The 15,550-nt window shown below is 39.6% G+C and overlaps 1 protein-coding gene across 1 annotated transcript; it reads right to left on the reverse strand.

Annotated features, from left to right (window-relative positions):
• Positions 1 to 229: 229 nt before the first annotated feature.
• Positions 230 to 15,311, reverse strand: PCYOX1 (prenylcysteine oxidase 1). Its single transcript, XM_019718640.3, has 6 exons — positions 15,136 to 15,311; positions 13,810 to 14,016; positions 12,617 to 12,791; positions 3,900 to 4,111; positions 3,392 to 3,544; positions 230 to 2,974 (listed from the first exon to the last, which is right to left on the reverse strand). Exons 1-6 carry the CDS (start codon positions 15,245 to 15,247, stop codon positions 2,316 to 2,318), a joined length of 1,518 nt encoding a protein of 505 aa, XP_019574199.2. The 5' UTR covers positions 15,248 to 15,311; the 3' UTR covers positions 230 to 2,315.
• Between the last annotated feature and the right edge of the window lie 239 nt (positions 15,312 to 15,550).

The raw sequence follows: 15,550 nt of genomic DNA on the forward strand, positions 1-15,550 counted from the left end.
ACCAAGCAGATGCTTAGGCCTGTTCTTTTTATGATCTGATAAAAAGCCTACAAATCTTCAATCACTTTAAAACTAGAGAATGGGGTGTACACAAGTATGTACGGTACGTGCAAAACAGCACAATGGATGGTGTATATGCAGCTCTGAAACAGTATTTCCTATTTATAGAAAATTTATGGCAAAGCAACAGCTAGAGGGATCAAACAAACAATCACAACAAGAGATGGTGTGAAGTCCAACACATTTTTATTCTAACATTCTTCAGCAGCTGTTTTTAAATCTTCACTGAAATTGACAGGCTTGCAATTTTTCAACCACATAGAACTGAATGGTAGAACTGGTTCTGTTAAGTGTGATTTCTAGATCAGGAGCATCACCTAGGAACTTAATAGAAATGCAAATTTTTGTATGCGCTCCAAGCCTATTGAAACATTCTGGAGGTGAAGCCTAGAAATGTTTTAACAAGCATTCCGGGTAAGTCCAATGCATACTCAAGTTGAAGAAACACTGGAGTGGAGCTGGCTCTTGCTTTCATTTCTGCCCCTGCATCGTTTTTATCATTCTCTTCTGTAAACAGATGAGTAGAGTGTGTAACTCCCCTGAAGTTACAAGCTCTAATAGTATTTTTCTTCCAATAAAAAAATACATGCTTTAACACTAATTGCATTAAAACTAATAAGCTTGACAAATTGATAAACTATTTTGCTCTTTGAGGAAGCAATTTCAGATGCCCTGTGAAAATGAGAGTAGGTTTGACATACAGCAACACTTTAAACTGGTGTTCTTACAAGTGAAAATATATCCCATTGCAAAACAAGTTTACAGGTGATAGAAATTAAATTAATTCATTAGTATTTACCAGTTTAGCATATACATAACAGTATTACATTCTCTACATGTCTTTATTAAAACCACAAATGGAAAAAAATATGAATGCCTCAACATTCTTATATAAAAAATTAGAAAATGACCCTTTGACAAATTTTTAACAGTGCATGTTAACTTTGCTGCAGTTACTACTGAATTCACAAGCTTTTACTTGTTCTGTCCTACCAGTGACTATAAGGACAGTCATTCATTATCTTTGTACAGCAGACGCAGAACTGGTTCTCAAGTTGGGCTGCATATTGGAATCATTTGGGAAGCTTTAAAGTCCTACAGGGATTCCAACATGCAGCCGAGGTTGAGAACTGCCTTAAAATGAGATTCAGCAACCAGTTTCTCCCCCAAAATGGGACAGTAGCTTTAGAAGCATTTAACAGTTTGAACATAATTGATTTTATCAAACATGGTGTCATTCTGAATATCCTGCTCAGGTCAACTCTGGAGTAATCTTAAGTTGCCTCTGCTGTTAGACTGTCAGTGCTTCTTACTATCAAGGTTACTACTAGAATTCTCATTGAGAGAAATTCTTAAAATGGATCTGCTTTGATAATGGGTTAGATTTCTTTGGATTTTTAAGGCACTAAAAATCCTTTGGAGACATTTAGACCCCCAAATCAGTGATTCTCAATCCAGGTTGCACATTAGGAACTTAACCTATAATGTTAAGGTCCTATCTTCAATCCATTAAATCAGAATCTCTATAGGGTCTATCAGTATTTTTAAAAGCTCCATAGGTGAGGATTTGATAAAAGAATGCCAATTTCTTCAATTAATAGGCTAGATTTGCTTTTCATTTTATTGGAGATTATTGTATGACGTTTTGAAGTTATACTACTAAGACTTCTACGTTTCACCGCTAAAAAAATGAGATGGGAGCAATCAAAAGAATATACTGAAAGTCGGGCGCATTAATTTTTTTAAAGGGTAAAAATTACTGAAGCCAGGTGTAAGACACCAACTCCCGTAGTAGTTTTAACTAATTGAAGAGCACATCCAGCAGTTTAGTGCAAATGAACTAGTACCCAACCAAAAGGTATGTCTTTTAAGTTCTTCAAGTGTTAGGCTTAAAAACGCTCTATGGTTTTGTTCAAAATCCAGGGCCTCAACTGCAAAACTTGAATCAGAATCTCCAGAGAAGCTAGGGAATTCTGTATGTTTAACAAACTCCAGATAATTCTTACAATCAGACAAGTTGGGAAACACTGTTGATGGATATTAAGAGTTTATTAAGAAACTTTGGAGATGGCATAAATGCAATAATTACACCTTCACGCATTAGACCCTTGTATTTTCTCATGACTCACTGAGAATACTCTTGATAAACAATGATAATGGCAAAATATGTGATTCAAAATCATCTCTGCTCAGATTACGGTTTTTTGCCAGTGATATTTCCATTTGGAAGCCAGAGGGGGGAAAAGTGAGTTATTTCATAGCTCTGTTTTGAGTTTCTCATACAAGTCCCCTTGGTCAATCATGTGTGTGTGCCCATTCCAGCGGTGATAGGCAAGGAGGGCGGCATTGTGGGCTGCAATGGCACTCATCTCCATGGCACTTGCCGCGTACTCTATGCCATTGACATAATAAAGTCGATCGTGGAGTATGATGGAGGGGCATTTCTCTGGAGGCTTATAGTGAGGATATGCAAGCCACTGCTGCTTCACAGTATAATCATAGGACAAAAAGAGCTTTAAAATTTGTTCTTGAGTAAGAGTTTCTTTGGAAAAGATCTTCCAAACATTTGTCCCATCTGTTGATGACTGAGGATTATTTTTTTCTCTTACAGAGGATACAATTGCAATGCTGTTAATGAATAAATCTGAATTATCAGTGGTTAAGATTGCACTGAGACCAAAATTATCTAAGGTTCTAGAGCTAAAAGTAGTGGAATTCAACTTCCCCTTAACTAAAGTTGTCACTATGTGTTCGTAGTATTGATGGAATTCCTCAATTGGAGGCTCAAAGTTGAGAAAAGTTATATTGGACATTTTTCGATTCAATGGAGTGGCCACCAAGACGATGTCATAAAAGTCTGAACGGGTCTCAGATCCAGTTTGGTAGACCACTTCATACATTTTTGTGGGGTTTCCTAGAGGAAATAAGGAAACATACATTTCTTTAGCGTCTCTAACATACTATATTTTATACCTTCTAAAAATAATTCTATACCTTAATAGTTTATAATTCTACAGAAAAAAAGGAGTTTATCCATTAAGATAACTGTCCAAAATTGAGGCCAATTTCCTACCTGGAATGGAAATAATACCTTGTCAATAAGTACAAAATGTGGAATTTTTACTTTTGAGGACGAGATTATTTTTTAAATCCAAGGAGTCATGCCAGTGTACGTGAGCACATCTGGGAGTACTTCTACATGGCACAACATACAATTTAAAATTCCATCATTTGGAACTGAGTGAGAGGTGGTGGAAGACAGGTTTTTTTCCCTGGGCAATTATTTTCTGCAGGGGAAATTAGGAACAATAAAATATAAGTTAAAGCTTACCAATTTCCTTGGTCCTTGTTTTCTCCTCTATGGACATGACTGAGCCAGATATAAGATTGCTTTTGGAAGCCTTAAGGAGCCCTGAGCAAACAAGTTTATTGCCACCTTCTACTGCCCAAAGGCCAGAATCAGTACCAGATAGTGACACTGCCCCTGTTAGCGGTAGGAAAAAAAAAAATTGTTTTAATTCTGACTCTATATGAGGCCCTCCATCCACTCTCCCTTCCCAATTATGTGAGTTCTGCTCCAGATGTCTCCACACATTGCCAACTGGCCCCTGAGGCAAAATCTCCCCGAGCTGACAACCATTCAACTGATGAAAGCTAAGGACTCCCCCCACACCCATAAAAATGCACATCTATATTTACAGAATTTTGTCAAACAATGTCAAGGTTTTACAGCGAAAGGTAGTTTTCTCCAACTCATGGCCTAAAGTCAGGGGCCGCCATAACATCAGGTGAGCCCCTCTGTGAACGAACGACCATAACAGTTCCAAGCCTTGGCTTACCCACAAAGCCATGGATGTCTGTGCTTTGGCCGTAATTAACCCTCATGACGGGAGCAACAATTTCATCAATGAATTTCTCAGAGAAGCCTGCTTTCTGCAAGGTTTCAAGAAGTGTTCGGTTAAGCATTCCAGTGAAGTCGTCCCCGCCTAGAGAATGTAGTAAATTTTCTACACTACTGAAGGCATAGTCATGCGACTGGTAGCGGTAAATCCTTTGGAAAAGAAGAGAAATGGCCATTAAATACCAAAAGAGAGAGGGGAAAAGGGGTGCATAACGAAGGGAAATATCATAACACTCAAACTGACTTCCATGTTTCCTTCTAATGAGTTCCTATCGTGAGAGACACACCTCAGTCACCATCTGCCCAGGTATCCCAGAAGCTCTTGGCTCTCTCCCTCCACCTCCTCTGGAAGTCCACGGGAAGTGTTTGCATACACTCTTCCATATTAAAATGGTCACTGGGAAAGCCCTTAAAGAAGTGGGTATGTCTTGTTTTCATTCATCTTTTTATCTTCCAGCAACACTTAGACATGTCTAAAATGAAACTTGATCTTTGCACCAGGCTTGCTCCTCTCTCCACCCACCCGCTATCCCAACCGAAAATAACCGCTTACTCCTAACATCCTACATGTCATCCTCAGTTCACTTTCAAACTTAAACATTTTGCCTTCTCCTTTCTGCCTCTCGCATCCAAGAAGGAAACCTTATCAATCTTTCTAACATCTCTCTGGTTACTTCATTCTCATTTCCCTGATCTTGAGTCGGGACTTATATTCGAACTACTGAAATGAATTAACTTATCTACCTGCTTCTTTTATTTTTTTCAATGAATCTCCCGAAGCCCTAAAATACCTCTTTTACTTTGTCATCTATCCACTTATTCAAAAAACATCTCACTTACTGCTGTTTACTAAATAAAGTCCTGACATTTTAAAAAACAGATGTCATGGATTTTAGAGCCAAACACCAATCTGACACCTTTACTCTACATGCAGATAAAGGAACAATGTAGAAGTGCTACAAGAACTTGCCTAAAAGTCACAAGGCAAGTAGAAGGCTCAAGCACAATTTGCCCTCTCTGGCCTCAACAACCCCGGCCCCCCCCACCACACACACACACACACACACACTCATCCCCTCGAGCACAACTGACCCACTGACTGGTCTGTAAATACTCTCTCCATATTGCCCCTCAGCACTGCACTAGCTCTTCCGTCCAATGTTTCCCATTCCTACCCACAGAACAGCTACACTTCCTTCAGAGCGGGCATCCTACCCCCTCGGCCAAGTCTTTCCCAACTTCTCAGGCCACAGTGATGTCATCATCTCCAAAAGTCCCATAAAAGTTCACACCCATGCTGCTCAATCAGCACTTAGATACTACTTTGTATTATTTAATTTTTAGAAAATATCACCTGATATTTTACTTTATGGACTTAAGAGATGTCCACATAAATTAGTTAATGCAATAATTCAATACATAATTTTTCAGATTGCAAGTGATACAAAAATGAGAAAGACATGGTTCCTTTCCCTCAAACTTACAGTTAGGGACAGGTAAGAAGGTACACGCACAGGATGTATATGAAAAAATGGAAGAAATTAATGCCAAAGAAAGATCTCTATCAGTGATCAAGGGAGGAGAGTTTTACATCAACTTTCGTCTCCAAAACAAACTAAATTTTTAGAGAGCAGGGGACAATGTCATAGCCATTTCAATATTACCTACTGTCTAACAGCATAGTGTACAAGATGTTGAATACACTTTAGGGAAGAAATGGATACCAGTGCCAAAACTGAAAAACTAAAATAACTCCTTCCAACCATATTATTTGGCTTCTATTTCCTAGGAAGTTAGAAAAAGTAGGATAAAAACACATAGTTCTTTAGAAAAATAATAGACCGAATATCTCATGAAATGAAGAATGGCTGATGAAGAGTGACCATTGCCTAATGGTCAGCATGACAAAATAGTAGCCAATTAAATAATATATATGTTATAAAAAAATTATTCTCCACCCTCCACTACCTAAGCCCCAACCCCACTCAAGGAAGCCTCCTAAGTAAAGATCTCCTAGAGGGCAACATGAGACAACACACATCATATAAACAATGAATACTGTCACTGTTTCACAATACTAATTGCATTAGAATATACATTTACTAAAAAGTTAGACACGTGAGTATCTAGTAGTTTCTGCTAATTAGATTGCGTATACAGCTTTTCTTCTTTTTAAACTACATTTGTATAACTCAACACTTATCTATTTGTTCATTAATTTATTCATTCAACAAATAATTATGGAGCATCAAATTTGAGCCAGGCACTTTTCTCGGTGCTGAGGATGCAGACGTGAACACAATAGAGAACAAAAATCCCTGTGCTAACGGAGCTTGTGTTCTAGTTGGGGAAACAGGTAATAAAAAAAAATAAACAAATAAATGCGAGTAAATTATAACAGGTTAGAGGATGACAGCATTAAGGAAAAAAACTAAATCAAAAAGGAAGATTAGGAATGCTTGGACTTGGCTGGGTTGCAACTGTAAATAAGATGGCCCCCCAAAAAATGAGTGGTAGAGGAAAGCCTCACTGCAAAGATGACATCGAAGCAAAGACCTGCAGGAGGTGAGGATGCAAGCCTTGCAGTGTCTAGGGAAGATGATTAAGTTCTGGAGGCCTAATGCACAGCACGGGATTATAGCCAACAATGTGGTATTATATACTTCAAAGCTGCTAAGAGACTAGATTTTAAATGTTCTCACCGCATAAAACAAATGATAATTATGTGACATGATAGAGGTGTTAACTAGTGGTGGTAATCACACTGCAATGTATAAATGTACCAAATCAACATGTTGTACACTTTAAATTTGTATACCAAAACAATGTTCTACGTCAATTATATCTCAATTTATTTTAAAAAAGGCATTATATGTTAACAATGAACAATGTGAAAAGGAAAATAAGAAAATCCCATTACAACAGCATCAAAAAAGAATAAAACATTTAGGAGTAAACTTAACCAAGGAGACAAAAACACTTGCACACTGAAAACCACAAAATATTAATACTGCTGAAAAACATTAAAGACATCCTGTGTTCATGGATTGGAAGACTTGATATTGTTAAAATGACCATATCACCTAAAGTATTTTACAAATTCAATGTAATCCCTATCAAAATCTCAATGGCATTTTCTACAGAAACCCAAAAAAACCCTAAAATTCATATGAAATCTCAAAAGAACCTGAGTAACTGAAACAATCTGGAAAAAAAAAAAAGCTGAAAACCTCACACTACCTGATTTCTAAGCATATTACAAAGCTACAGTAATCAAAACAGTATGATACAAGTATGAACACAGACATATAGACCAATGGAACAAAACAGAGAACACAGAAATAAACTCACACGTATATGGTTAAATAATCTTTGAAAAATATATCAGGTTATTGAATGGGATAAAGGACAGTGCTAGGGAACTGGATATCCACATGCAAAAGAATAAAAGTGGACCCTTACCTTAAACAAAATACAAACACCAACTCAAAATGCATTAAAGACATAAACATAAGACCTGAAACTATAACACTCCTAGAAGAAAACATACAGAAAAAGCTTCATGACCCTGGATTTGGCAATGATAACCTGGATATGATACCAAAAGTGCAGGCGCCAAAAGCAAAAACAACAGATAAACGAGACTACATCAAACTCTAAAACTTCTGTGCAGCAAAGGAAACAATCAACAGAGTAAAAAGGTAACCTATGGAATGGGAGAAAATATTTGCAAACCATATACCTGATAAGGGTTTAATAACAAAAATATATAAAGAAAACCTACTCCTACAACTCAACAACAAAAAAATCCAATTAAAAAAATGGGCAAAGAACTTGAATAGACATTTCTCCAAAGAAGATATATAAATGGTCATCAAGCATATGAAAAGATGCTCAACATCACTAATCACTAGGGAAATGCAAATCAAAACCACAAAGAAATTATCACCTCACACCTGTTAGGATGTCCATTATCTTAAAAATAGAAAATAATAAGTGTTGACGGGGATGTGGAGAAATTGGAACCCTTGTGCATTGTTGGTGAAAATATAAAATGGTGCAGCTGTATGGAAAACAGTACAAAGGTTCCTCAAAAAATTAAAAGTAGAATTACCAAATGATCCAACAATCCCTCTTCTGGGTAATATATCCAAAAGAATTGAAAACAGGATCGAAAAGATATTTGAACATCCATGTTTATGCAGCCTTTTTCACAGTAATTTTAATTACCTCATTAAAAAGCCCTATTACTGCAGCAATAGGCAAGAGGTGGAAGCAACCTACATGTCCATCCAACAGATGAATGGATAAAACAAAAGAAGACAGTAATGGAGGAACAGCGGAATAAAAATGACAAAAAACACAGAAAGCAAACAGCAAAACAGAACATAAATCCTACCTTAACCGTAATTATATTAAACATAAATGGACTGAACACTCCAATCATAAGGGAGAGACTAGCAGAATGGATTAAAAAAACATGATCCAACTATATACTGTCTATAAGAAATACACATTAGATTCAAAGACACTAACAGACTGAATGTAAAAAAGATGGAAAATCGTATACCGTGCAAACAGTAACCAAGAGTGCTGGAATAGCGATACTAATAGCAGAGAAAACAGATTTTAAGACAAAAATTGCTCCTAGAGACAAAGGAGGACATTTTATAATAATAAAAGGAAGACATAACAATAACAAACATACACTCATCAACTACAGAGCTCCAAAATACATAAAACAAAAAAGACAGAATTGAAGGGAGAAAGAGACAATTCAAAAATAATCGTTGGAGACCCCAACATCTCATTTTCAATAATGGGCAGAACAAGTAGGCAGAAGATCAACAGTATATTAGTTCACTAGGGCCGCCATAACAAAGTTATCAAAGACTGAGTAGCTTAAACAACAGAAATTTATTTCTCACAGTTCTGGAGGCCAGAAGTCCAAGATAATGAATGGCCATCGGCAGGTGTGGTTTCTTCTGAGACCTGTCTCCTTGGCTTGTAGGTGGCCACCTTCTCACTGTGTCCTCATATGGTCTTTACTCTGTGTGCGCGTCCCTGGCGTCTGGTCTGTGTGTTCTAATGTCCTCTTCTTATAAGGTCACTAGTCAGACTGGATAGGGCCCACCCTAACGGCCTCATTGAAATGAATTACCTCATTAAAAAGTCCTATCTCCAAATACAGTCACATTCTGAGGTACAGGGGGTTAGGGCTTCAACAAATGAATTTGGGGCAGACAAAACTCTGCCCATCACAAACAGGGAATAAAAATATAAGGAAGTGGATTATCTATGTCCTGTCAGGTCTTCCAAGCCATACTACAGATTTTAGCTGTTACTCTGCACAAGATAGAGAGCCACTGAAAGTTTGAGCAGAGAAGTAATGTGATGACTCTCAAAGAGTTAAATAAAACAAAACAAAACAAAACTCTGGCTGCTGTGCTGAAAACAGACTGTGGTACCACAAGAGCAAAAAGAGGGAGATGAGTTAGGAGGTATATGTATGTCATCTAACCAGAAGAACTGCATAAATAAATGCTCAGAACAGGAAATGAACCTGGCAAGTTTGGATATCAGGGGCCGCAGGATTTCTGCCCAAGACTTTCAACAGCAGAGAAGAATGGATGCATACTCCCAGGGGTGTGGGGTATTGCCTACCACAAGCCTCTCTCAGTGTCAGGGTTTACTACTGTCACATGGGCCTTCACTCACACTGTACACACTCCGAATGGAAGCACAAACAGGACAATGTACCTCCCCAAAGCTGTTCAGCAAACTCCCCAAAAGTTCTACAGAAGATCACACAAGACACATTTAACTATATCTCTTACATATAACCCAAAAAAAGGAGAAAAAAATTTGAGCAAGAACCTTAGGTTTCTATACCATTCAAAGAAAGAAAAATCTCAAAAATATTCTCCAACTGAGCATTTTAAACTAGTGTTTGTCAACTCTGGCTATAGGTAAGATTTACTTGAGGTGCTTTTAAAAATACCAATGGCCAAGCCCCTACTCCAGAACAATGAAATAAAAAATCCCTAGGGGTGGAACACAGCATGCTTATTTTTAAAAGATCCCTATGGGATTCTACTGTGTAGCCAGGGTCGAGAACTACTGCTTTACTGAAATGCAGGGGAACTCGTTGCTCCAGATTCCTCTTTAGCAACCTCTATGTTCCCAATCATAGTTTTTGGACATTTCAGTTATCTCTAACATGGGCTAACATTACAAATATTTAGCAACTGGTAAAGCATTAAACAGGAAGGAGACTAACTACTGCAGTAGAACTGAGTCAAGACTCAGTTCCTGGGGAGGAAGCAAGCAGCTATTTCACCAGGCCAGTAGTATTTCCCTACTTTAACAACGGGCACATACTGGCTCAATACCAACCTACTCTGCAAGTACTATCTCATAGGGTACAGCAAAATTATCAAAATAAGATTTGTATGGTCTTAATTTACTGAAAGAAACAGAAATGTATGATATATGGCCCTTTAAATAACATACAAGTCAGGGTGAATAGTCAAATATCAAAAATAGACTGGAGAGGAGGGGGGTTGGGGAGCTGGGTGAAATTGGTGGTTACAAAACAGTCACAGGGTCATAAAGTACAGCACAGAGAATACAGTCGACAATGTTGCAACAACTATATATAACGCCAAGTGGATACTAGACTAATGGGGGGGGGGGAATCACTGTATAAATTATATAAATGTCTAACCACTAGGCTGGACACCTGAAACGAATACAAAATAATACTGAATGTCAACTGTAGCTGAAAAATATAAGTAAATAATTTTAAAAAATAGCTTGGAGGAGGCAGTAATTTCATAATGTTTGGCAACTGTTTTTAAAACAAAATATAGTATAATCTATGTATCCTCTCACTGGGTCTTTTTCACAGTTCTGCAATACCCCAAATTCACTTCAAAAGTAAAGTCTTAATTTCTCAAAGGGCAAATCTCTATATGTTAAGCAAGCCACAGATAAAGAAAATGATACACACGGGTGGGGTTGCATCTGATGCCGTCTGAACTGGATTTTCTTACTGAGTTTGCAGCAACGTGTCATCTACCTTCGTTAAAAAGTGGCTGCCTATCTCTACACAAATTCTACATATTTTCTTAATTATTGGTTTATCGCTTGTCTCTCCACAAAATATGTATTATTGGAGTGCAGGGACATGTTCTAGGTTGTACATGCTCAGGACCTAGAATAGAGCCTGGCATATAACAGGCACTCAATATTTGGTGAATGAATAAATGACTACTTTAAAATATCTACACTGTAGCTGAACCTAATGTACCCACTGGAAAAGTGTTCAAAGAATTGACCTAAGAATGATGTTTAGAAAGAAATCCCTAACTACCATAAGTTACAGAAACTAGAGTGTATTTATCCTATTCAAATTCTTATATTTGGTCAATACTGGGTCATATGACATGGAACTTAACCTTTTTAAACAATTATTGTACTACTTTGGAACAGTCACAGTAATGAAACACTAATAGCATTTACAAGTTGAATTTCTTCAACATCGAAAATAATAAACCAGCATAAAAATTAGCACATGCCAACAGGCTTACAAAAAATATGTTGCATCTTTCAAAGTTAGACTGGTAATTTTGTATTATTTTTCTTAATTACCAAGGCAATGCGTGTTCATACACATAGACAATTTTGAAAATACAGAAAAACATAAGAAAAAGAGGTCCCTGTATTGTCACTCCCCACGACAGTGTTGGAATTTAATATCCTAATTTAAATTCTTAGGACACATACCCTACCTCAGGCTGTTAGCTCACTGACACATCATGTCACAATTAAAACTCATTTTTTTGATCCTTTCTACAAGCTCTTGCACACATGACCTCATTTATCTACACAACACCAGCACAGTGCAGAGATTAAGAATAAGTACTCTGCAAAATAGAAGGGGTTTTGGTGGGCTGGGTGAAAAAGGTAAGGGGAATACGAAGTACAACTGGTATTCACAAAATAGTTACGAGGATATAAGATACAGCAGAGGGGATGTAGTCAATAATATTATAGTAACTATGTATGGTACCAAGTGGGTATGAGACTTATCAGGAATCACTACCCAAATTATATAAATGTCTGAATAGTTTGCTGTATACATGAAACTAATATAAAATAATACTGAATGTCAACTGTAATTGAAAAACATTTAAATACTGGTAAAAAAAAAAAAAAAAAAAAGTGACAACTCTGGAGCCAGCCTGCTTGGGTAGGAACTAACTCTGGCTTGGCCACTTCCTAGGTGGGTATACTTGCACACCTGAAAGCTCTCCAAGCCTCCACCTTCCACATTTGTTTAAAAAAAGCTAATAATAGTACCTACCTAGAGAGTTGTCATGAGAATTCAAGAAGTTAATATTTGTAGAGCATTTAAGAGTGTCTGGCAACACTAAATAAGCATTTGCAAAATACATTTTCAGAAGCAAAAATAAACTACCCTTTCTATTTCCAAGTGGATAAATGGTCTGCATATTTTACACAAAACATTTTGCCTAACAATCTTACAAATAGGCCTTGGAGTTAGGTAGAAAACTGTTCCAAGAAACTATAATTCCTAAAGATCATCTAACTAAAAGGTCTTAGGTTAAATGAAAGGGGAAAAAAAATTACCTCATAAACTTGTCTAATATATCCTCTACCCACATGTGCATTCGAAGGGACTGAAATCCATATTGCCAAATTAGTTTAATTATGTTAATTATAAACCAGCTGCTCTCCTCAAACACCAGAGTCTCTCCATTATACACCCCCATTAGGCCACCAGAACTCTGAACAGTAGAGAGACCTGCAAAAACAGAGAAAGGGTAGCTAAGTCAATGGTTTCTATGCTGAGCAAATAAATGAAGGTAATCTGAAGCTATTGGGGACATTCTGAAATGAGTGATTCTGGGCTCCCCCCGTTCTCCCGAGACATATTAAAGAAGCTCTATCTTTAGAATAGGGATACATTATACACTCACTAAAAGCAGATTCTCTATAAGATGGGTCAGAGATGATCATGCAGCAATATCAAATTTAGACTGGCTATTTTTAGTCTAAAAAGACTTAACAAGTCAAGGAAAAAAGCCAGAGTACCAACTGAATTCAACTTAAAAACGGAAATGTCAGACATGAATCTTTGCAACATAAATTGCTCCTGGCATACATTTGCCCTCATGGAGGAAAGAGAGCCCCAGGAGATATGGAAGGCAGCTAGGGGAAAGGAGGCATCCCATCTCTGTGCAAATACTATTTTGCATAAGTGGATATTTCAGGTAGCCGGAAGGAAGCCAAAATTACCCAATATTCCCTGAGAAAAGGGCTTACAGAGGCCTGCCAGATTTCCCTCATATCCTGCCCCACTCCTCTGCTGGTAGGGAAGAAGTCAGTCAGATGTCCCAGCTTCTAAGCACATGTCTGCACCCACAGCTGTGTGAGAGACATTAAGCCAGACACTTCAAGCCTTCTAGGCTTCATTTCCCCAGCTGTAAAATGAGCACACTAGGTTTCTGCTAACTCAAGCTATTCTGATTCTTCAACAGGAACGGACAGGTTTAAGAACTGACTACAGCAACCATCCCCACCCCACACACCCCCACGGCTGTAATTCCAGATAACTGAAGATAACTGATAACTAGTGTCCCATTACAGGAGAGTGGCTCCTAACTAAGGCAGTACCAACTGCTAGCAGGAAACGGAGGAAAAGTTTTACCAACTACTCTGTAAAAGACAACAAGGCGGAAAAGTTTCAGTTCCCTATCTGATAAAAATATTCATGGATGGTTACACAGAAAGCTGCTTAGTTCTAAGACCAAATTACATACCCAGGTCCTTGACAAAACGCTTCATGTGCAGATTTAAAGGATGGATGACAGAACCTCCTGCCTCATATTCTTTTCCCTGCAGAGTCATGGTGGCCAGACGGCCCCCCACCTCTCCTCTTTCAAACAGGTCAATCTTCACATCTTTCCCAAATTTCTGCCGCAGATAATAGGCTGCTGAAGTGCCACCAATTCCAGCTCCAATAATCGCTATGGGGGGGAAAAAAGGAACAGTTTCTATCCCTTTTACCAGCTATGTGAGTTTTGTTGTTTTTAAAAAGCCATTAAACAATAACAGATGTTACTTAAGGCTATTATCAACAATTTAGGGAAGCCTGGGTAGGGGTAGGCCAATGACAGTTGCAGTGAAAACAGAACTCTCTGATTCTGGACAGCCACGGCCCCCAGATAAAAGTGGCAGTAGATTAACTTACAAATTGACATAATTAGATTGTTGTTGTTGTTGCTGTTGCTGCCAGATGCCCAAAGATTCTCAGTTCTTTGTGGAGGCACCAATGGGCCTGCACACACCCTTCTTTGTGCCCAGCGCCTGGGAACAGAAGAGGTGAGTCTTTCCAGCACGCATTTTAAATACAGTGGCCGCCATTTTTTGCCTAGATTTGTTCAGCCTCATTAATGCAAACAGGTCAATGATCCAAAAGTACACAGTTTTAAGGAGAATAAGAAACAGAGCAAAACAAAACAAACAAGGAGCAAGAAATCAAGAAGACTGCAACTAGAAAGAGTGGATTATCTGGGCTGTGTAGTAAGTAGTTCTAGTAAGAAATTGTGCAAGACAGAGGTCCCTGAGAGCAAGCAGACCTCAGCAAAGCGGAGGTGGGAAGGGGATTCCACCCTATCATGGGAAACACACCGGGTCAGCTTGTTTGCACTACTGGATGTAGTGAGCCCGCGTGCGCCTGTCATTTGCAGAGCGGAAGTGGCCCGTCACTCCAGAACAAATCAGAAGACTGGCCTTCCAAACGTGCAGCAAGGAAAGGCGGCGAGAGCGGGCTCGGTCTCCCCCAAGACCCAGGTCCCCGAGACAGGGGCTGCAGTCACGCTTAACGGCTGCCCGCCCTCCTGGGTCCTCCTTCCATGGCCGATTCCTCAAGTGGGCATATCTCCACACCCGGGAAGGCACCGTCTCTGGGGCACCGAAAGCGACACTGAAACGCGAACAGGGAAGATAGCAACCTCCGCTATTCCCGGTTCGGCCCGCGCCGCCTGGCGGACGTCGCGGCTGCGGGGCCTGGTGCAACACGCACCGGCCGCCCGGCACGGGGCGCACTCCCGCATCCCCTTACGCGCCCGCGCCCTCTCGCCTACCGATCTTGTCCGGCGGGGCCCGCAGCTCGGCACTCCCGAGGCACCCCCAGCTGCACAGCAGCAGCCACAGCCCCAAATGAGACAAGACGAGCTCCCGAGCGGCGTGCCCCATGGCTCCGAAAGCTCAGCACTCTGCCTGAAGCGCCGGCGGTCCGCCAGCGGCTGCGCGTCTGCGCGCTCGGCCCGCTCCGCCCCCTGGCCGGCCTCGCCCCTCCGAGCCCCGCCCGCACGCTCCTTGGGCATCCCAGGTCCCAGGGTCCCTCCTGGACCTCCGAACCCTGGTGGGCTCGATCCGCCAAACCCACCCCGCCCCTCCGAAGCCTGCTCTGCTTCAGAGACACCAAAGGCACTGGAGAAGGGTTACCCAGCTCTCCTCCTTCCTTCCCATCTATTCGGGTGAAACACCTTATTCACT

This window comes from Rhinolophus sinicus, chromosome 2 (genome assembly GCF_057876585.1).
Source record: "Rhinolophus sinicus isolate RSI-liver-muscle chromosome 2, RSI-T2T, whole genome shotgun sequence".
In the NCBI taxonomy this organism is placed as follows: domain Eukaryota; kingdom Metazoa; phylum Chordata; class Mammalia; order Chiroptera; family Rhinolophidae; genus Rhinolophus; species Rhinolophus sinicus.

Bases quoted from the DNA above. Each gene is read 5' to 3' on its own strand.
- PCYOX1 (XM_019718640.3), bottom strand. From the start codon at position 15,247: ATGGGGCACGCCGCTCGGGAGCTCGTCTTGTCTCATTTGGGGCTGTGG. The intron at 4,112-12,616 runs GTAATTTTTTTT...TCTTTTCCAAAG, and splicing joins ATATTAGACAAGTTTATGAG to GATTTACCGCTACCAGTCGC. The intron at 3,545-3,899 runs GTAAGCCAAGGC...TACCGCTAACAG, and splicing joins AGACATCCATGGCTTTGTGG to GGGCAGTGTCACTATCTGGT.